At 49.5% G+C, this 22804-nt stretch overlaps 1 protein-coding gene across 1 annotated transcript; it reads right to left on the reverse strand.

Annotated features, from left to right (window-relative positions):
- Nucleotides 1-1334: 1334 nt before the first annotated feature.
- Nucleotides 1335-22482, reverse strand: IL22RA1 (interleukin 22 receptor subunit alpha 1). The gene is made up of 7 exons (XM_025402756.1): nt 22238-22482; nt 17661-17793; nt 16232-16410; nt 13314-13486; nt 9645-9783; nt 4835-4956; nt 1335-3280 (listed from the first exon to the last, which is right to left on the reverse strand). Exons 1-7 carry the CDS (start codon nt 22278-22280, stop codon nt 2354-2356), a joined length of 1716 nt encoding a protein of 571 aa, XP_025258541.1. The 5' UTR covers nt 22281-22482; the 3' UTR covers nt 1335-2353.
- Nucleotides 22483-22804: the final 322 nt, after the last annotated feature.

Raw genomic sequence — 22804 nt, forward strand, 5'->3', positions numbered from 1 at the left:
ACTTCTGTAGCTCCCGGGTCTCATTTACTTGGTAAGAATAGTCCACCTGTTAGGTTGTTTTTCACTAATAAACAAGGTGAAGACAGTTAACCTTTGGCCAAGTGTGACCCAAGCAACAGGAAGTAGACTTGTTTGCAGTGGGTGGGGAGAGGGGAGCCGTCATCCGGCTGACTTGGCTGCCGTGGAGGGCTGAATGGGCTGGGGGTGCTGTCCAGGGAGACCCATCCCTCTGCACGGAGGTGTTGGGTCTAAACCAGTGACACCGAGGAGAGGTTAAACATTAATTACCGTCAGATAAGAACGCCACCACCTGTCACTGTGTCCCAGGAAAGGGGAGGGGTGGGGAAGAGAAGAGATGTAGCTGGGAAGAGAAGGACACTGTCCACTCTGGGAAGGGTCCCTCTGAGGCGACTGATGTTACATCCTCTTTCTCAGAAATGTTCAGAAAAGGCTTTGGAGGCCGGGTGTGGTGGCTCACACCTGTAATTCCAACGACTCGGGAGGTTGAGGCAGGAGGATCACTTGAGCCCATGAGTTCAAGACCAACCTGGGCAACACGGCGAAACCCTGTCTCTACAAAAAATACCAAAAATTATCTGGGCATGGTGACATGCACCTGTAATCCCAGCTACTCAGGAGGCTGAAGTAGGAGGATCACTTGAGTCCAGGAGGTCAAGGCTGCAGTGAATCGTGTTCATGCCACTGCACTCCAGCCACAGGGTGAGACCCTTTCTCCAAAAGGAAAAAAAAAAAAAAGACTTGGGAGCAAGGTGACCAGGAGCACTTGTCTCTGGGGACCCCATTAGGAGGCCTCCCCTCCTTAGTCTCCACTAGTCTCATCCTCCAAGAATCCAAACAGGCGTGGAAAGCTTCCTCTCTCGATGAGGACAAAAAGCCCTCGGTTTGCGCTCCAACTCTGTCACAGCCTCAATAGTGGGATCTCGGGTGGTTCCCCTCTCGCTCTGGGCCTTGGCTTCCTCATGGTAGGGGTCGTCTGAGATGCAGTGATACAGAGGGTATGACAGCAGTCTGTACAACAGTGCCTCTGTGGGGCGTCAGGGAGGCCGGATGGACAGAGGCCATCTGAGATCACCCCTGCCACCCCCAGTGGATTCTGCCTACGATCTGAGGGAGAAGGTTTCACATCATTTGTCTCTGAACTCTGTCTCTAGAAGGCCCTGCAGTCCCTCCTCTTTCCCACCCCAGACCCTGTCCTGAGGAAATCCAGGTCATTTAAGCCCATGAGAAAATGCCAGGTGTGTCTGAAGCCAATCCGAATTGGGGGAGGGGTCACTCCTTGTGTGATGTAGTTTTCTAAAAAAAATCACAACAGGAAATAGCTACCGTTTATTGGGCACTGCCCGTGTATCAGGCATTATTAAACGCTTTAAGGACATGACTTAATTTCATCTTCACCACAACCCCATGAGGTAGGTGTTATGATCCCCATGTTACAAATGAGGAAACCGAGGTTCTGGGCACTGATTCATTTGTCTGAAGTCACACAGCTTGTCAGTGGTGAGGCTGGAATTTGAGCCCAGATGGGCTGAACCCAAGGCAGAGTTCGCAAAGTTGTGACATCAGTACCGTGTGTTACTGTACCCGTCCAGGGGCCACAGCCCTCACTTTCCTTTCAAACTCCATTCTCAGGATAGGGTCTGAAACTCCTGCCTGCAGAAAAGGCTTGCGTGTCTTCCTCCCTGGTGGACCCGCATTTCACTTCATTCTAGCAGAGGAATGAAGCTGAAATCGCGCAACGTCAGGCAGTTGCCCCGGCTGGGAACGAGCTCCAGGCCACACCCCTCCCTAGAGTCTTGCGGTCCTGCTGGCCCTGGCCTTGGCAGAAGTACAGGTTGTTCTGGTTCTGCCCAGCCTCCCACAGGATGTTCTTTTCCAGGCTCTCTTCTCACCTTTGAGCAATGACAGCAGAGGCAGGGGCCTCATACTCTGTTGAGCTAGATTGTGAAACTGGCCAGGAATGGGGCAAGGAGAGGCAAATTCCCCGAGCACTTTGAATCCAGGGTGTTAGGAGGCGGGGCTCTGGATCTCAGGGGTTTCCCTGCATTTCCTCCTTGCACGGTCATTTCTGCCTTGCAGGTCTCAGCGAGCACGCGCTTGTCTACACAGGCTGCTCCCCAGAGCTCCTCTGCAGCGGTCCTTATCATGCTGCTTTGCTCCGGTGGGGAGCGCACCCATGGCAGGGGCCCTGCATGCCACTCCCTCTGCTTCTCGCAAGGGCACCCGTCTGAGGCTGGACCGCAGAGTGTGCGGCATGGGCAGGCATGGGATTGACAGCCAAGGATGTGACACTGGGTAGGGACAGGGAGGAAGCCCCAAGACTTTCCCATTCCCCTCAGGACTCCCACTGTACGGTCAGGGCCAGGCCTTTGAAAAGAGAATCCAGCTCTGTGGGCTGCTCCAGGTCTGAGGTCTCAGGGGCTAGGCTCTTGGCTTCATCTTTGGGACACACAAGAGACTCCAGCAGGCCCCAGGGACTTGGACCCTGGTCCGAGGGGGAGCATGGGGGGGAAGGAGGATGCAAAGGCAGGGACATGGGGTGGCCCTCGATCTGGACTGAGGAGAGGAGGGGGAGCTGGCCCTTTAGGTACTGTGGTGTCCCTTCCTCCCCACTGTCTAGCACATTCAGGTCAGATGTTCTGTCTGTGCAAACTCCCAGAGGCTGGTGCAATGATTTTGCTTCTTGGGATTCCTCCATAGCCAAGGAGGTCACCTCCTGCAGAGAAAGGCCACCTGACATGCAGCTTCCAGCGGGCGGCTCTTTCTGAAGCTGACCTTTAGGCCTAAGGTGTTTAGGACTAGAAAGTGTCACAGTGGGGGAGTCTTTGCCAGAACCTTCTACGCATATCCCATAGGAGGGAGGCCAGCTGTCTGGAGTTGCCTGAGGGGCATAGGAGGGAGGCTGGACCTTAGAGACGGCCTGTGGGGTGTAGAATGGGAGTTGAGCTTCGGGGGTCACCTGAGGTGCATAGGATGGGGGCCCGACCTCAGGGGCAGCATTTGGGGCATAGGACAGTGGGGACTGGGTAGGTGGCACGTTGGCGGGCTGGAGGATGGAGATGTCCGGCTGCCCTAAGTAGGTGATCTCGGACAGGCTATGCCGCTGTGGAGGTCCTGCGGGCTCCCTGGGTCCGGACACCCTGATCTGGGAGTACTGGACAGGCTGGGCCAGACTGCTGGGGCCGCTGAGGTCAAAGACAGGGATCAGGACGTGCTCCTGGATGAAGCGCAGCGGCTGGAAAGTCAGGACTCGCTGGACGTTCTGTGCAGGGACAACAACAGTCACACCCCCCTGGTTAGGGTATGTCCCAAGCTCCCTGCTGGTGATGTGGGTGGGTGAGGTCCTCCATAGGGAGGCATCTGGGGGCTTTTTCAAGATGCATCTGTCCCATATCCCCATCTGCTTCCCAGAGACTCCTCTAGGTGCAAGTGCCTCCCTGAAGGGACGGGATCTCTCAGCTCTTTGGTTCTGAAGTCTCGGTTATCTCAGGGAGAGAGATCTAGGCTCTGGTTTCTCCAGGAGGCAGATAATCCAGGGAGTAGATGACCAGGAATTGGGGTTGCCTTGGGGCATGCTCTGGAGGTGTTGGCCCCGCATTGTTGCTTGGCCCACGGGTCCCTGAGGGCCTAATACAGGGTCAGGGTGTGAAAGGAAGGAACCAGAAGAGACTGGGGGAGCTTTACAGAAAATGCTTCATCTGGACTTGCACACGCAGCAAAACTCCCTCAGAGCTCCTCTGTCCCTCCGATGGGCAAGAGCAGGCTCTGGGTGCCCCAGGTGGCTCAGCTCATGGCTTCTGCAGTGGGCCTTGCTGCTCTAGCAGAGGCGGCACGGGCATCAGGTAGGGGCTGCTGATGTGATTTGTGTGACTGGTGTAGGGCTTTCCATTTTATTTTATTTTTTAGGGGAGGGGGGGTTCTGGTCTTCACTTGCTAGACAAATTCTAAAAGAGCTGTAACAAAGGGCTTTCCACTTAACAATTAGTTTTGCCATTTAAAATTTTTCTGTTTAAAATGGCTGGGTGCAGTGGCTCACGCCTGTAATCCCAGCACTTTGGGAGGCTGAGGCAGGCTGATCACCTGAAGTCAGGAGTTTGAGACCAACCTGACCAACATGGTGAAACCCTGTCTCTACTAAAAATACAAAAATTAGCCTGGTGTGGTGGCGTGTGCCTGTAATCCCAGCTACTTGGGAGGCTGAGGCAGGAGAATCACTTGAACTCGGGAGGCAGGGGCTGTGGTGAGACGAGATCATGCCACTGCACTCCAGCCTGGGTGACAGAGTGAGACTCCATCTCAAAAAAACAAAAAAAAAACCAAAAAAACCCAAAAAACTGTTTAAAAAACAGAATATTTGAAAATTGGGAGATTTCACAACATAATCTGAAGCTCTCTCCTCTTGAAAAACATGAAGATCAGGCAGTGCTGGGCCTGCATTCCCACGTGGTGGTGCCTGGCTGCCCACTTAGACAGGGCATGAGTGCCACGGCTCTCCTGGTACCCACCATTCCTCCCTCGTTGCCTTGCTGCTCACTCAGGTCCCACACTACCCTCCTGGTGCTAGACACTTCCAAGCCATGTGGGTTTTTTATTTCGTGTCCACTATTCCTGATCACCTGCCCCTCTTTGATGTGTCCTGAGACCCGCTGGGCCACACATCTGTTGACTTTAGGAGGGACTGTGAGCTCCATGAAGGGAGAGAGCAGGCCCATCTCCCACTTTGTCTGTGGATCCCTGCATTTTGGGGAGAACTGGGGACCTCAGAGCCCAGGCCCTCCCCTGGACCTCTCCCTCCTGCCCCAGGGGGACGGCTCACCAGGGAGTTGGGAGGTGCAGGCGGCTTGGTGACATATCTGTAGCTCAGGTAGCAGAGCACTGCGACGAGGAAGCCCATGGAGAACAGGAAGGCTCCGGAGAAGGAGTAGGTCCACGTCCGGTCTGGGAAACCAAAGAGGCCAGAGAAGGAAGCGTGAGGCTGGGCTCTGCCGGGGCCCGGTTGGGTGCGGCCCCACAAGTGGATGCTGCAAATCCTCTCTGACTGGGCTGGCGAAGCCTCTCTTACCCTCAGAATGCAAGATCACAAATGGAAGTCCATATACTGTACATCTAAATAGTCAGAATTTACAAATTATATTTTCACACTGTTAAATAAAATGTTCTATGTTTCCATTGACAAAAAGACTTTTCACAACCACCTGGGATGCCATATTTTAATTCAGAGTTCTTGGACTTCTCTAGGTACTGTGCTGCAGTGGGGAGGAACAGGGAAAGCCTGCAGTGCACTGCAGGCACCCAGCCCAGCCCAGCCCAGCCCAGCTCCATCCCACACTGCCAGGCCCCTCACGCACATGTGTATAGATGCCCCAGCCCTCATGGTCGAGCTCATCCATGACCTCCACAAATAGCCACCTGTTGGTCATCCTTTGGGCCAAGGGTCTGCACTACGTGTCAGCAGTGTTTGCCCTCATGAGGAAGGACCCCCAAAGGAGGACTGCCTAGACAGATCACAGGCTCCAGGCCATATGTACAGAGCGTCTCAGGGTCCCAGGTACTCACAATGTGATCTAGAAAGGCGGTCACAGGATCCAGATGGACCTGTCCCCTTTGTTGTATGGAGTCTTCATCTTGCAAGGAAGGGAATGGCCAGGGCAGGACCAGAGAAGGCCTTCTAAAGTGCTGGGTACAGGGAAGGGCCCCTCTTGCTTGAGTCTAAGGGCAGTCCTGCCTCCCTCGTACGGTAGAGGCAGAAGGAGGGGAGAAGTGAAAACAGGGAGGCCTGTCCTCTCCACCTCCCTACCAAGGTAAGGGGCTGGACATCAGGGAAGATCTTGGTCAAGAAGGGAGCCTGGGAAGGCACTGTCCTGTCTAAAATGGAGGGGAGAGGGATGACTAGGGCTCTAGTACCTGAGCCTCTCCCTGTGTTCCAGCATCCTTGGGATGGGTGCAGCCGGTTCCAGGCAGGACACACTTCCTGTCACCAGTCCAAATGGGACTTGTGAAGGGCTTAGGGAGGAAGAGGTTGTTGGAGTTTTTGGTAAAACTGACAGTTTGCAACAGAGGGAAGGTGACTCGAAGAGTCAAGACCCCTGCAGTCCAGGGGCCTGCTAATCACCCTTCCTCTCATCCTGGCCCCTGTGAGGCCTCAGCTTGGAGAGTTAATCAATAGCTCCAGTGATCTCGGTGATCACTGTGAACCCCGGGAACTGCTGGAGCCTCTACTTCTAGCCCACTCCTCGATCCTCCCCTAGCCTACGAGCTTGGGCCTCTCTGGGTCAGCTTCCCACTTCAGTGAGACTCTGTCTCCTGTCACATGTTACCCCCATCCCTACTCCAGGAAAAAGACACGACCCGAATGTCCATAACTTTCCAGGACAGGATAGGGACACGGAATGGTCTCTGGCTTGACATATTTCCATTTCACACTGTATGTATTTGATACATTGCCATTTCACCCATAGGGAGGTTGGATGGAAAAATAAAAACACCACCAGCTTGAGAGTAAGGAATACAGAGTGTTGGAGGCCTGGCTTTGCCACAGATATGCTGAGCATCCTTCCTGCTGCACGACCCTCTCTGGTTTACCCTTTAATAACAACAGTAGCCAGCGGTGGTTGAACTCCTACTACGGGCCATGATCTATATGACCGTGTAGAGCTGGGTGCTCTACCTATGTTATCTCACTACATCATCAAAACACAACACAGAGGGTTAGGGATGCTCCCTTCCTACGGATAACAAAGTTGAGTCCCAGAGAGGTTAAGTGACCTGACCAAGGTCACAGAGCTACTCAGTGGAATTACACGTGTAACTCTAAAACTCATCCTCCCTGCCACTCTGCAAGGAAGCCTCAGTTTCCTCATCTGTAAGATTAGGATATGAGGTGAGATGGCCCTTAGAGCCTTTTCCATCATCAAGATGCTGGGACAATGCTCTATGACACTCCCTGTTTATCTACAGAGAGGTAGGTAAAAGGGATTCTGGGGGTAACGCAGACGTCAGGATACACGGTCAAGGGCAGGATGCAGCACTCTGAAATGGAAGTAGGAGGAAGAAGTGTGCAGTACAGGGGGCCCACTGTAAACAAAATTGCAAAGTGGTGGGTAGAGCCCAGCCTTCAGAAGCAGATGAATCAACCAGGTTACCCGAGCAGCTGTGTGGTCATGGGCAAGTTGCTTAACCTCTCTGAGCCAGAGTTCCTCCTCTGTAAAATGAGGATGATGCTACCCAACTTGCAGGATTGTTCTAAAGATTAAATAATATACGTTACATGTGATAACGAAGATTAAATAATATATGTAAAGCATTTGGCACAACTATTTGCTTGGCAATATAGTAGAATCTAATAAATGTAGGAATTGTTTTAAATATATTTTTAAGAATAAGGTGCCTTCTATATGTTAGCAAGAAGTAGCCACCAAGAAGTGTGATTTATATAAAAGTAGCTACAGTCTTAGGAAAAACAAAATGGTATCCCATTATGAGCAAGACCATGTAAGGACAAGGCAACAGAAGGCTGTTGTGGATAAGGGTGGCGTGGTCTTCACATTGTCAAAAAACTGGTGGGCCAGGAGCAGGTGAGATTTGTCTAGGACAGTCCAGGGAAGGGGTTCACGAATCATACAAATGCTCCCAGCTTAGCCCCAGAACGTGAGTTTCCTTTTTCTAGTTCTCCTCTCGCCAAGTTCTATTCTGAGCTCGCTGGCAGCCGTTGCCCCAGGAAGGGCATGCCCCATGCAAGTGGCCAGTGTTGGCTGTTCCATCAGACACAGCTCCCCTGCCAATTGGTGCACTGGGATTTGGGTGGAGAAATCAGTCTCTTGTGGGCTCTTTGGAAAACTGATGAGTTTCCAAACAAACCTGAGGACCAGAGCTTCATTTCCTAGGGCTCAGCTCTGGCAGCTGCCTGGCCTTGGATTATCGCCTCAGCCCAGGCATCAGCATCCTTATTTGTCAGATGAGGGATCAGGCTCCCAGAGGCTGAGTGACTTCCCCAGGCACATGGTTGGCTGACATCTGACTAAGGCTGTGCCTTCTCATTCCTCATGCGGTACTTCTCTTTCCACTGTGCCACATGCAATGTCCAGCTTGCAAACTCAACTCTATTCTGAATGTTGGCATGGTTGGAACTGAAATCACTTACTGACATCATGAATCTGAACGTGAGGATAAAGTGGAGACTGTTTTACCAAATCTACCTCATCCACTGCCATCACCTTCATCCTCTAAACCTGCAGCTCTGAGTAATACATTTCCATCTGTCTATGAAAAGAAACACTAATAAAAACATCATGATGCTTGTGATGAGCATCAAATTTCAATGTGCTAGAGGAAAGGACCATCTCACTGAGCAGATGATTCAAAACTATATCTAGGCCGGGCGTGATGGCTGCTGCCTGTAATCCCAGCATTTTGGGAGGCTAAGGTGGGTGGATCACTTGAGGCCAGGAGATCAAGACCAGCCTAAGCAACAGGGTGAAACCCCGTCTCTACTAAAAATACCAAAAAAAAAAAAAAAAAAAATTATCCAGGAGTGGTGGCACACACCTGTAATCCCAGCTACTTGGGAGGTTGAGGTTGGAGAATTGCTTGAAATCGGGAGGCAGAGGTTGCAGTGAGGCGAGACTGTGCCATTGCACTCCAGCCTGAGCGACAGAGAGAGACTCTGTTTCAAAAACAAAACAGAAAAAAACTACAAAAAACTCAACCGTATCTATAGTAGCTCTGTGGTAAGAGCATGGCCTCTAGAATTAGGCCTCATTCCATTCCTCAGCACCTGTGTGACCCTGGGCAAGTCACTTTTTTTTTTTTTTTTTTGAGACAGGGTCTCGCTCTGTCATCCAGGCTAGAGTGCAGTGGTGCAAACATAGCTCTTTGCAGCTTCAACCTCCTGGGCTCAAGTGATCCTTCTGCCTCAACCTCCTGTGTAGCTGGGACCACAGAGGCATGCCACCATTACATAGCTAAGTTTTCGATTTTTTTTGTGGAGACTGGGTTTTGCTATGTTGCCCAGGCTGGTCTTAAATTTCTGGGCTCAAGTGATCCTCCTGCCTTGGCCTCCCAAAGTGTTTGGTTTACAGATGTGAGCCACTGCGCCCGGCCATGGGCAAATGACCTAACGACTCTGAACCTCAGGTTCTTCGTCTGTAAAATGAGGATGAAAATAATACCTATCTCATAGACTGTTCATGAGGCTTGCCCTTGGTTGTGCCTGGTCCCTGGTTAGCACTGCAGAAAAGGTAGTTATCATGATACCATTATTGTTATTTGACTTTGGAAGATATTGAGAGATCTTTTTATCTTCTCTGCTTCCCCCCTGCAGATTTTCCCTCCAGTATATCTCACCTGGGTTAATATTAAGGTGAGTTTGCTTTGCCAAGGTACATACAAGCCTGTCAGAGAGGGGAAATCCAGACATAGGCTGGAGGGTGAGAATCAAACATTTGCTTTGATAACTCATCAGCCAACTCTTTTATGGATAAACAAAGATTGACTTCAATAACACACTGATAACCCTTCCATGGTTTTTTAGAGTGTTGCCAAGTCTCACCTTGGTTACAGGGAGGAAAGAGGAGAGTCAAGACTTGAATCCAGGAGCCCCACCCCACTCTGGTTTCAGCTGAACTCACCTGGCAGTGTCCTCACTCGGCACATGTAGGGGGCACTCTCCTTGGACCAGGTGGGAACACAAATCATGATGGTGCCAAGGAACTCTGTGTCAGGGGTCAGTCCGAAGAACTCATATTCTCTCTGCTTCCCTCCAAGGTGCTGAATTGGACAGAGAATGTGATTCGTGTTACACACCAATCTCCACACGGAGCCCAAGGAAGCTCACTCGCTCCTCCTCCCGGATTCTGGTTTGGTGCTGATGGGTCTGTCTTCAGTCTCTGTTTCCATTCCCCTCCCTTCTGCTTTATCCCGAAATCCAATCAGGGTCCAAGCACATGTGTCTTTCACTTGCAACAGTGTCTGGCCCATAGGCAGTCATTATACACACTAGTGGCTGCCATTATGACCTCTACCACCCTCCCACCCTCTCACCATCCCTCCTTCCAATTCTTCTTGTTCTTCACCTTTTCTTTGTTAAACGTCAAAAACTCTTTGAACACCCATTCCTTTCTTTCTTTCCTCATTGCTTCTGCCTTAATTGGGCCTCAAGCCTTCAGCCTGGACTCTAGCAGTAGCCTTTTTCATGGTCACCCATCTCTGGGTTTGCCCCGTTCACTTCCATATTCATCCTGGTGTTAAGGGGATCTTTCTAAAAGATAATCTCATTATAATGCTCTTCTGTTCAAAAGCCTTTGATGGCCTCACCCATGTTTACAGAATAGAGTCCTGGTCCCTGGCTTCCAGTCCAGACTCATTTGTCTCTGCAGCCCACCTGGCTCTGCAGGCTCATCAATGCTGGATACCCGCCACTCAGGTAAACACCTACCTTGCATAAGAAAACCCTTGTTTCTTTGCATCTGCCAGTCCTTCTGCTGGACCTGTGTTTTGATTCTCGTTCTTCTGTGTATCTCTCACCTTTTTGACCCTGAACTCCTCTCCCATGGTTGCCACGTGTCATCATGTCTGGTGTCATCCTACCTTTCTGATTGGTCTTTCACTGGTTTTAGCCCCTCAGTGTTGTTCTGCAAGATTTGCTCTTCAACCATTTGCTTCTCTCTCACGTACTCTCCAGCCACTTAGTGATCTTATCTGAACCCATGGCTGCTCTGAGCACCGATGTGTGGATAACTCCCAAACTTACCTCAGGAAGAGCTGTAGCATTTCTATGGGCCCTGCCAGCTCCCTGCTGGATGTACCATGTGAGCATCTCTAAGTCAACACGTCCAAACACGCTGCCCTCCTCTCTCTGGGGCCGGCCCCATCCCAAACCCCAAACCCAAATCTGTTTTTGATTCTCTAATTTTGGTAATAGCATCACTCTTCTTCTAATCTCCAGGGCCTAAACCTTGAAGCCTTTTTGGACAAATCCCCTCTCATATCTTGGGTATCCACTTGCCCTTAAAGGATCCAGACATCTTCCTTTAAAGGGCCAGAACCTGTGATCTCGGGAGTTCAAAAACTGAGAATTTTCTTCTTTGGCTCTTTGTATTTCAGCTCTGCCTTCTCTTTTTCAGGCACATGGAGGCCAAGGTTGAGGGTAAATTATTGTTTTCTTTTGTGTGTGTTTCTGGGGGTGGTGGTGACAGTGAGTGAAGAAGTACATAAATACATTTTTTAACTTATTGTTTTGTAGAACTCATGTGGTTGAAACTGGACACATTACATATCATGAGACACAACTCCAGGAGAGTTACAAAGGCCCTGATTCCTCCTTCCCCAAGTTTTTGACTTGGTTCAGGCCCTCATTTCCATCCTGGTTCAGGACCTCATTTCCAACCTATACCATTATAATAATCTTCTGACTTCCCACCCTGTTATCTCTTCCATTTCCATATTTGATCTTTCTTCATTCTAATCCAAGTAATTTATAGTTTCTATTGGACCAAACATCCCCAAAATAACAACTATAAATTCTGAGCAAAATGAAAAACAACTACTTAAAGGCATTAGAAAGAAAATAAAAGCAGGCACATATTGGAGAAAGGAGAACTGGTAATGGGTACATATCCAATTTTTACTGTCTTTTAGCCTGAAGGCAGGCCCCAGTCCACACTTTGTGGGATGGCTAAACCTAGATAGAAACCCTGTATTCTCACTGTCTTGAATACCCAAAAGGCAGGGCTTGGAATAATCACAGCAGCTGGAAAATGAGAGGAGAAACCACAGACGGGAGATAAAGTAGAAGAGGCCCAAACTCTGTGTATAAACTCTGCTCAAATCCCTGACTGACCCCTAAAGTAGGCATGAATGGGGTAGACTCCAAGAAGTCCAGGTAAAGTTAAAAAAAAAAAAAAAAAAGCGATTTCAGAGTTTGGAGTTCAGCCAAATTAATTGCCTGCTAAAACCGGATGAAACCAAACCAATGCTCTTTGGAGGAATATAACAGAATCTACAGTAATTTCAACATAATGTCCAGGATACATTTCAAAATTGTTAGACATACAAAGAAAGAATATGTGACCCATATTCAAGAGAAAAGACAATAGTGACTGACCCTGATGACAAAAATGTTGAATTAGCAGACAATGATTTTATTTTATTTTATTTTATTTTATTTGAGACAGAGTCTCACTCTGTCACCCAGGTTGGAGTGCAGTGGTGCAATCTCAGCTCACTGCAACCTCTGCCTCCCAGGTTCAAATAATTCTCCTGCCTCAGCTTCCCGAGTAGCTGGGGACAGGCACCTGCCACCATGCCTGGCTAATTTTTGTATTTTTAGTAGAGATGGGGTTTCACCATGTTGGCCAGGCTGGTACTGACTTCCAGAAAGCCAATACCAATTTCTGTGGCATGCCAGGTAATATATGAATATTAATGACATAATATGCATATTATACATATTAGGCTTTCTGGAAACCAGTACCAGTTTCTGTGGCATGCCAGGTAATATATGCATATTATGTCATTTTTGGCTTCCCAAAAGTTTTCTGGAAGCCTTCCAAATCTTGCTGTACTGACATCCTACCCCACCTCCCAATACCCATATTTTTCTCTACCTATAGCTATTTGAATTCTTGTTTTAACTCCCTCTTCACCCCCTAGATTATAAGCTCCTTGCATGCAGAAACCACAAAGTAGAAAATAAATATTCATTTAACTGAATTGTGGTTTGGTGGCACATGCTGAGGGTAGGGGGTACCAAATATTTTCTGAATATGAGAAGAAATAATTCATATATTATTTGAGAATTTATGCTCTTGCCTTCCACCTCTTATTATTACTCATCCTTCCACATTGCCTGTATATAGTTCCTGAAAATAGTGGAGAACTACTGCAGCAGTAGAAATTGATTCTAGCATTTTCTAATGTGAACATCCGAAGATATGAATAGAGGTTGTTCCCCAGGATGTGAGAGGGTGTTAAACAAAAAACCACGTAAATATTATGCAAAAAAAGCAGCTTCTCTGGTGAAATAAATTTGGGAGAAGTTGTATTAAACAAATTGATAGTGGAGTGTTGGCTCTGCAGGACTTGTCAGAGTTTTTAGATGCTATTGTGTGTGTGACTCTACAAGAGAGAGGTTGTCATTTGTGATGTTTTCCAGGCTTCAAGAAGGCTCTTAAGGGACATGTTTTGGGAAACGCTAATTTACATAACATGTCCCCTTTTTTTCTTAAAGCAGCTCAGATCTAATTGAGAGGGAAGAGGCTTCCTAGGCAGAGAAAGACCAGGATGCAACACACACTTACCATTTGGTAGGTGTGGTTGACCTGGAGCTCTAAGTGGTAGAACAGGTCATAGATGTCTTCCAGGGTTAACCGGTGGCCGTCCCCTGCACGGATGGGTGTGGGGGTAGGATGAACAATCATCTGAATCGATCTCACTTTGGGGATACAGGTCACATCAGGTGGCTTGAGGGTAGCTGGGGATAGGGATAGAGAAAAGAGAAAAGAAAAAGTCAGAATTGGTGGGTAGTGTCTGAGGCTACCCTGGACAGTGGAAAATGACTGTTCCCTCTCTCCTTCCACTCCAATGCCAGCTATGTTTCTGGAAGCATCGGCTAAACAAACAGTGAAAAGAGAAAAGTTTCTGCAAGCCCTGGTGTTTGGGTTTCAGGCTGGCAAAGGGATGACCAAAGGTGGATGAGAAGAACCCAGGGTGAGGGGCACCAGTCCCCTAGCTTGGTCATGCCTTTGGCTTGCCCCCACACATCCCAGCCCCCTGCATCCCCACCTTAAGTCAGCCTGGAACACCTTCTTCCCTCATCTATTGAGTATGACAGTTTTGGGGATGTCAATGACATCAACTGCACATCCTAAAAAATGTTTGGGGCCTAATACTATTGATGCAGCCTCAAAGGTCAGGCTGAAGACTTCTGTCTCTCTCAAGATGGAATTTTCCAAATAACCAAATTACCTTTGCTGGTTTACAGACTCCTTTGAGAATGTGATGAATGCTGTGGGTCTTCTCCCCTCCAAAATGTACACATACAAAAATCTTGCATCCAACTTCAGGGATTCATGGACCTCACTTACCCTGAATCTAATTTGTAAAAATACCTCAGTGATCCATTGGCCTCCAAGGTTGAAAATATCTGAGTCAGAACAATGTTTACTCCAGTGCTGCCAATAAAATTGAAAAACTGAGCTGTAGGCCCTCAAAAAGCAAAATATGTAAGTAAATTAGAGTACCTCCCTAGAATGGATCATTTTGCACTGTGAAATATCATGTTGTGCAATATGTTTAATGATATGGGCAAATGTTCATGATACTAATATATGGGGAAAAAGAACCTAAGACAAAAAAGCAATGCCAGATTGCAAAGTAGATACAGCTGCTAGTAACTGCAGTTATGTTAGAATGTTAAGATTATTTTCGGTGACTTTTATTTTTCTTTTATATTTCTATATTTCACAAATTTTCTACAATGAATGTGAATTCATTGAACAAGCCAGGTTGAAAAAACAATATTTTACTTAATTTTATTTTTTTATTTTCTTAAAAAGCTATGTGTGACTATAAAGTCAGTTGGTGAACATCATCACATGCTTACCTTGTGTGGGGAGTTTGGCAACTGTATTAGTCCATTCTCACACTACTAATAAAGACACACCTCAGACTGGGTAATTTATAAAGGAAAGAGGTTTAACTGACTCACTGTTCCACATGGCTGGGGAGGCCTCAGGAAACTTACAATCAGGAAACTTACAGAACGAGAGGCAAACATGTTCTTCCTCACATGGTGGCAGGAAGGAAAATGAGAACCGAGCAAAGGGGGAAGCCCCTTATAAAACCATCAGAACTCATGAGAACTTACTGACTATTACGAGAATAGCATGGGGGAAACTGTTTCCATGATTCAGTTACCTCCTACTGGGTCCTTCCCACAAGACAGGATTATGGGAACTACAATTCAAGATGAGATTTGGGTGGGGACATAGCCAAACCATATCGGCAACTGCTATCCACTCATTCATTCATTTACTGAATATCTTTTTTTTTTTTTTTTGAGACAGGATCTCACTGTGTCACCTAAGCAGGAGTGCAGTGGGGCAATCCCAGCTCACTGCAGTCTTGACCTCTCTCGTTCAAGCTACCCTTCCACTTCAACCTCCTGAGTAGCTGGGACTACAAGTGTGTGCCACCACATCTGGCTAATTTTTAAATTTTTTGTAGAGATGGGGTCTCACGTGTTCCCCAGGCTGGTCTCGAACTCCTAGGCTCAAGTGATCCTCTTGCCTCAGCCTCCCAAAGTGCTGGGATTACAAGTGTAAGCCACCGCGTCTGGCTGTTGAGCATCTTCTGTGTGCCAGGCACTATGCTGAGGGCTGGGAATGCAGTGGATTCTGCTGCCCACACAGGCAGTTCTAGAGTTCACATTTTAGAGAGGGGGGCAGATGATAACATGTGTGAGCAAACACAGTAATTACAGCATGTGATCTGAGCGATGAAGACAATAAACCCTGTATTGCAATAGAGAATCACAGGTGGTGGCCTACTGAAATCAGGTCATCAGGGCTGGAGGTGGGGACGCTGACTTAGGAAGTGATGTTGAAGCTGAGCCATGAGGACTATAAAAGAACCAGTCATGTAAAGAGCCCAGAAGTGCCCCCAGACAGTGGGAGCAGCAAGGACCCCGAGGCAGGGACTGTCAGAAGCTTGGCTACTTGATGCATTGGGAAGACAAGTTCAAGATGAGGACCAGGATAGGCAGGGCCTCACGGGCCATGGCAAATAGTTGGATCTTATTTTTAGAGTCATGAGAAGCTGCCAGACGGTTTTAAGCTGAGAAGAGAAGGTGGGATTTATGTGTTGAGGAGCTCTCTCTAAATGCTCTGTGGAGAATGGGCTGGAGGAGGTGGTAAAGAGGGGAGTTGGGGAAACAAGTTAGGCGGCCTTGACCTCAGTCGAGGGGCAAGATAAGTGTGGTCTGAACTAGGGAGGTTGGGGTGGAGGTGGAGAAAAATGAACAAACCTGCTAGGGACACACTGCAATTGGCGGGGCGGGGGCCCTCCCTAAAAGCCACATCCCCAGCTGCCCCCCTCCCCTTGCAGAGAGCCCCTTCTGGGCCCTCCACCCACTCCAGAGGGGAAGAGGCCATCCCACCCCGCAAACACCTGCGCTTTCCTCTCCCCTTCCCTGAAACCCACAGGGGCTCCAACTCACTGTGCTGCAAAGAGTTGAACCTGTCAGTCATCTTGGTAGCTGACCGGCCTCCCGCGCTGACAGCGGTGACCCTGGCATAGTAGAGCTCCGTGTGGTTGCCCGTCTCCACCGTCAGGTTGCAGGACTTTCGGGTGATCCGCTGACAGCCCTTCTTTGCCACCCAGTCTCTCTCTCCGTACCTGCGGGCCAGGAAGGGGCCAAGTCACAATAGTGATGAAAAGGCCAGCGCTAGGCCTGTGGCTTATTAATAATGCCAAGGAGATCTAATATTTACTTAGCACGTTCAGTGGCCCAGGCCCTTTATGCGAATGATCTCATTTTGTTCTCACAATGATTCTCTGAGGCATATGCATTCTTCTTTTTCTTTCTTTCTTCCTTTCTTTCTTTTTTTTTTTTTTTTCTTGAGACACGGCCTCGCTCTGTCACTCAGGCTGGAGTGCAGTGGTGCAATCTTGGCTCACTGCAACTTCTACCTCCGGGGTTCAAGTGATTCTCCTGCCTCAGCCTCCCGAGTAGCTGGGATTACAGGAGTGCACCACCATGCCCAGCTAATTTTTGTATTTTAGTAGAGACAGTATGGCCACCCTGTTGGTCAGGCTGGTCTCGAACTCCTGACCTCAAGTGATCCACCTGCCTCAGCCTCCCAAAGTGCTGAGATTATAAGTGTGAGCCACCGTGCCCAGTATATTCTCTTTATTTTTCAAATAAAGAGGATGAGGCTCAAAGAAGTAAATTGCCCACGTGTTTGAAGTGTGCATGTGGGGAACCAGGATTTGAACCCAGCCAGTCTGAGTCCACATTCTGGGCTCATCATCACCATAATCCTTTGATGTGGACCCTGTTATCTTCATTTTACAGATTAGAGAAATGAGGCTCAGAGAGGGGGAAGTGACTTGCTACAGGGCAATGTGGCATGACCAGGAGTGGAAGCCACGTTTGAGGACTCCTGAGCCCAGGCCACCCCTCCTCACCTGCATGGGAGGCAGAGGAGTACGAACAGGCATGTGGGCTAGAGGGGCTGGGTGCATCTTTAGCCTACCTGGTCTCACTAATAATAATAAAACAATTATTGGTAGCTTATAATTTTTCAGGCACAAGTGCTAATGGCTTTATCTTCTTTAACCCACCCAACAACTCTGTGATGAAGGTGCTACCATTGTCCTCACTTTGTGGGTGGAGAAACTGAGGCTTCGCGAGGTCACCTGACTGCCCAAGGTTATACAGGCAAGAGCTGGCATTTAAGCCCAGACAGCCTGATCCTATCACCTGTACTTTTTACCGTTATATTATTCTCCCTCCCCAAAAGAAACATGAAGGAGCAAAGCTTTATCTGGGAGGGATGGGAACACATGGAGAGGAGGGGAATTCCTTGGAGAGGGGCTGGCTTCAGAGCACAGTCAAAGGAGGGGGAGTCAGGAGAGAAGCCTACGTCTTATACTCGATGCTGTAGACCGTGTCTGGGGTGCCCTCCGGCCCGCTGTCCCACGTCAGGATGTTTTCAAAGTTGTTGGACTGGAATTTCACGTGCTGGAGCAGATCTGAGGGGTCCTCAGGGGCGTGAGCTGCAGGAGGGAGGGAGGAGGGTGAGCAGGGGCTTTCCCAGGGTCACCCTGCCCATGTGTGGGCTCAATCAGTCCTGTCCCATATAAATTTCAGGCAAAGTGCCTTCGCTTTCAAGATGTGAGCCCAGTGTGAGGGCAGGGAGACCCCGGCCCCCAGTCTTCTGCAAATGGGCCAGCGAGAGGGGATGCTTCCCACACTGCTCTAACCAATCATCCACTCTCAGCCATTTTGCTTTGCACCAAGCTGTGATTCACATTCCATAAATGTCCCCACCTTACGGTGTTCAGTTCAATGATTTCTCAGTATTTTCACAATGTTGTGCAATCATCACTACTATCTAATTCCAGAACATTTTCAGCACCCCAAAAAGACACTGCATGCCCATTAGCAGTCACTCCGCCCATTAGCAGTCACTCCACCCATTAGCAGTCGCTTCCCATTCTTCTCCTCCCCTAACCCCTGACAACCACGAATCTACTTCCTGTGTCTGTGAATGTGCCTACTCTAGACTTTTTATATAAATAGAGCCTTGGCTGGCTTCTTTCACTTAGCATAATGTTTTCAAGTTTCACACTTATGATAGCATGGATTAGTACTTCCTTTTCAGGGCTGAATAATATTCCATCATGTGATATACCACATTTTGTTTATCCACACATCAAGATATCTGGGTTGTTTCTACTTTTTGGCTACCATGAATAACACTGCTGTGAACACCATGTTCGTTTTTTTAAGTGGACACATGTTTTCAGTTGTCTTGGATATATATCTAAGACTGGAATTTGGTAGGTTATATGGTAGCTCTCTCTTTAACCTTTTGAAGAACTGTCAAACTATTTTCTAAAGTGGCCACACCATCTTTCTTTTGTCTTTGAGACAGGGTCTTGCTCTGTCCCCCAAGTGGGAGTGCAGTGGCGCGATCATGGCTCACTGCAGCCTCGACTTCCTGGACTCCTCACACCTCAGCCTCCTGAGTAGCTGGGACTACAGCTGTGCACCACCACATCTGGCTAATTCATTTTTACATTTTTTGTAGTGATAGGGTCTGAAATATTGTCCAGGATGTTACGGCTGCATCATCGTATATTCCCACTAGCATTGTTCGAGGGGTTCAATTTCTCCACGTCCCCACTGATGCTTGGTATTGTCTCTCACTCACTTTTTAACACAACCTGAAGCTGGTGTCCTCGCCCTTATTTTAAAGATATGTAACTAAAATGTGTAAGAAGCAATTTGCCCCAAGTCGATCATTTGAAGCAATGGTGGAGGAGGCACTTGTGAATTCCAGTCTCTCTGCTGGCTGAGCCAATCCCTGCCCTCACACCAGGCTGGCTTCTCGAAAGCAAAGACATCTTGCACGAAATTTGTAGGGGGCAGGACTCTTGACTGAGCCCACACATGGGCAGGGTGACCTTGGGAAAGCTGTTTAAGCAACCAGAACTTCAATTGCCTCATCTCTAAAATGGAAATAGTTTGATTTACCTAAAGACAAACAACAATGACAACAGCAGCCGCTGGCATTTGTGAAGTGCATGGCCTCTTTCAGGCAAGTCCCTTCCTTCATTAAATCCTCATGACAATGTGCCCCTATCACTATCCCCATTTGATGAATGAGGAAAACTGAGGCTCAGAGAGAGCTGTCGCCCAGCATCACAGTTAGGATGTGAAGAGCCTACAATTTTCATCCCAGTGCTAGACTGGTTGTGGGACAGATAGAGCGGGGTGGCATCTGTGAATGTGTTTAGTGTCTAATAGGCCTCTAGGTACCTGTGTTGAGTCCAAAGGGAGGAGACCTGGGAAGGGAAGACATTCGCTCTGTAGGGAGGGGGGCTGTCTTGTTCACCCTTTTATATGAGGGTGAGGGGCTTTAGGGACCTGAGCACCTGATAAAAGGATGAATTTAGGGAGGAGGAGAGGAGAGAGGAGGAGAGAAGCTGGCCCTTGAAGAGCCCACGGCCCTCCCTTCCAGGCTAGGTCTTTGTCCAGCCCACTTCTGCTTATGGTAAGGGAAGGGCAATGAGGGCCTGAGCCTCAAGGAAGGGGCTGGGGAGGGGCTGCAGCCTCTGAAGCAATCTGCACTGTAAACCAAGAGTCCTTAACTTATAAAACCCTTCCCTCAGCCCAGCAGGTTTGGGTTGTGGAGAGCAAGAGCCTGTGGGAAAATGGTGGCCCAAGCTGGCAGCTGGCTCCGAGCTCGGAGGCCCTGGCTGGCTGGCGTGGGAACTAAACAGGTGGGAAAATGCTGAGCAGCCCCAGCTTGGTCAAGGCCTTGCAGCCTGGGTGTGTGTCTTGGATATGTTTGTGCCTCTCCTTCCACAGAGATGACCATGACTGCCAGCGGGCCCAAGGTGCGAGGGAGCAGACAGTTATTGATGCCCCCACTCCAACTCTACACACAAGAGGGGTCCTCAGGCTTGGCAAGGACCGGTGGGGTCAGGGAAGGACGGCCGCACCCCGCTGCACATCCTCTGGCTAACCTCGAAGGCTGCCCTCCTCTCTGAATCTGGGTTCTGGCCCAGCGGCTGTAAAATGTCTTCAGGCTTCCTGGAGTCCCCAGAATGGGGCCTTAGGGATGGCGCGGGGAGGTCTACTGCCTCTACCCAAGCTGACGGCTGTGCCATGGAGCCTCAGGATGTAGCTGACATCTTGTTTGGATGTGAAGCTGGGTGGAATTGGGGTCAGTTCTGGAGGAAGGGGTCCTGGATTCAGGGCTGAGTCTAAAGTTGAGGAAAGGAGTCCAGTCAAGGTCAGACCCGAACAGTGACTTCTGGTCGGGTGGTGGGTCAGGGCAGGAGGGTGAGGGTGGGATTTGAGAGGCCAGGCTCCATCAGGGCTTGGAGTAGAGTCTGCGGTGGGAATGGTTGCTGCTGGAGGTCAGTGTGCTGGGTGGGAAACAGAGGGCCCATCTGGGTTGCGAGGAGGCTGGTGGCTGAGGTGGGGGCATGTTGCCAAGGCACGAACCCTGGGCTACATGGAGGTTGGCACCACTTTTCAGGAGGGAACTGCAGTTAGCTTCCTGAAGAGGGGTAAGTGAACCTCGGCCCACCCCTCTCTTTTAGGGGTGTCAGGGACTAACAAGATCTCCCCCTCTTCTCCCGCCCTCCTTGCTCCTTTTCCTTCTCAAATCCATCATCTATTCCTCAGCCTGTGTTGCTTCAGCACTTCCCGGGTGAAAGTCTATATTGTGAAATCTGGGGAGACATGTGTTGTGTGGAGCCTGGCAGCCTGGCGGATTTATAAAAGGCAATTTGTTTTTTCACATTCATGTGGAAAAACAATGTTCTGTCAACCAGCTGGGAAGCTAAGGAAAAATACACAAACAAGAAACAATTCCACATGCTCTGGAGTCAGCCTATGATTGGGGGAGTGAGGGCCCGGGGTGTGCAGCGCGAGGGAACTGATCCTTGACAGTCTCCTAAGGGCTGTTTCCTGTGGGTCCTCCATCTCAAAAGGCTGGGAGCCTCTAGGATTTCCAACCAGTATGGCTGGGGGTCTAAAGGAACGTGTCTTGGGGGCTCACATCTTCCTGGAATGCCCAGCCTGATGCTGGGAAGCAGACTGGAGCGGCACCACAGAGCTGGGAGCCCTGGGGACACAGGCAGCCGGGGTGGGACAGCGGCAGAGGGGGTGGGAAGCTCTGCCCCTTCGTGGGCCTCGTCCTGCACTTGAGCAAAGAGGGCCTGGCTGAGGACATGCCTGCTCACCATCCTCAATCAGGACTATGCTTTGACTTCCTAAGGAAGTTCCCTGAATTTCATGCAATGCATCAGGAGAGCAGCGACAGAGTCTAGGGTCTCATGTGATGTTCTGCATAATGAGCTCCCCCCTGACTTTATTGGCTTTGAACACTATGCCCTTAAGCCCTGTTTCCAAGTGGGTCCTGTGTCTTAAGACCTATTAATGTAGCGGACCTGCCCACTCTAGGAGAAAATGCTCTTTCAGATCTATGATAACAAAAGGGACCAAAGAGGCCCTGCAAGAGGCATGGAGGGAGGCAACGGCAGAACTCAAGCTTTGTTTCCCCTGTCCTTCCTCCACCTCCCCTGTCAGGCCAGTGCCAGGTGAGAGGCAGAGGAAGGGATGGCACAACCCATGCCAGCACTATTTGAGGGACCGAAGGATGTCTGCCTCCTCCAAGACAATTATCCATTCACTGAGGTGCAGCGATCCAGTACCCCCAGTTCAGACAGCTGGCTATATTCCCCAAGACCTGAGGGTCCTTTGGGTCCCTGGAAGAACCCAGGGTCTGAGGCACCCTCTCCTGCCCCCAGCAACCTAAGCTGGACATTTGCTTCTCCATGGACATCCGGCACCCTGCTCAGCCCTAGCAGGGGAGAAACTGAAACTGGCTATGCTGGAGCTGGGGAGGGTGCTGGGGAGATGACTTCGATCATTGGCCCCTAGGATGGGGGAGATCTGACCGCAGGGTGGATGGGCACTCACCGGCCAGGGATCCCACAGCCAGGATGGTCAGCAGCGTCCTCATCGGGGCCGGCACAGAGCCCTCCGCTGGCCTCTACTCTGCGGTGCACAGAGGGAGGGCTGGGAGTCTTGGTGCCCTGGCAGCTGGCTCCACCCGGGCATGGGGCGGGGAGAAGGGGTGGGTGGGACCCAAGCCGGTGAGGAGCAGGGGTACAAAGGTGCCCTGGCCCCGTGTGCTCTGGAATTCCAGGTTCTGGGAGGGATCTAAGGGAGTTCCCTTCCGACTGGCAGAAAGCAGCCACAGTAACAGGCTGGCTTGTTTATCTGGTCTGGTGGCTGATTCATCCCAAGTGGTTTATCGAGGAGCTGAGGGGCAGAAAAGGCAAGAATAATCCACGATATGCAGCCTTATCAAAAAGCAATTTGGCACTGTGGATCAAAAGCCTACACCACACGCCTATCTTTTGCTTTAATAATTCTATTCCTAGGGGATTTACCCTGATGAAAATAACTGGACAAGAGAGGGGAAAAAAAAAAAAAGTCCCAGAATGTTTCTGGCAGCAAAGGAAAAGCTGTGACTCCTTTGCT

The sequence above is a fragment of the Theropithecus gelada genome, chromosome 1 (genome assembly GCF_003255815.1).
Source record: "Theropithecus gelada isolate Dixy chromosome 1, Tgel_1.0, whole genome shotgun sequence".
Lineage (NCBI taxonomy): Eukaryota > Metazoa > Chordata > Mammalia > Primates > Cercopithecidae > Theropithecus > Theropithecus gelada.

Bases quoted from the DNA above. Each gene is read 5' to 3' on its own strand.
- IL22RA1 (XM_025402756.1), bottom strand. From the start codon at position 22,280: ATGAGGACGCTGCTGACCATCCTGGCTGTGGGATCCCTGGCCG. The intron at 17,794-22,237 runs GTGAGTGCCCAT...TCCCTCCTGCAG, and splicing joins GGCTGTGGGATCCCTGGCCG to CTCACGCCCCTGAGGACCCC. The intron at 9,784-13,313 runs GTAAGTGTGTGT...TGTCCAATTCAG, and splicing joins TCAACCACACCTACCAAATG to CACCTTGGAGGGAAGCAGAG.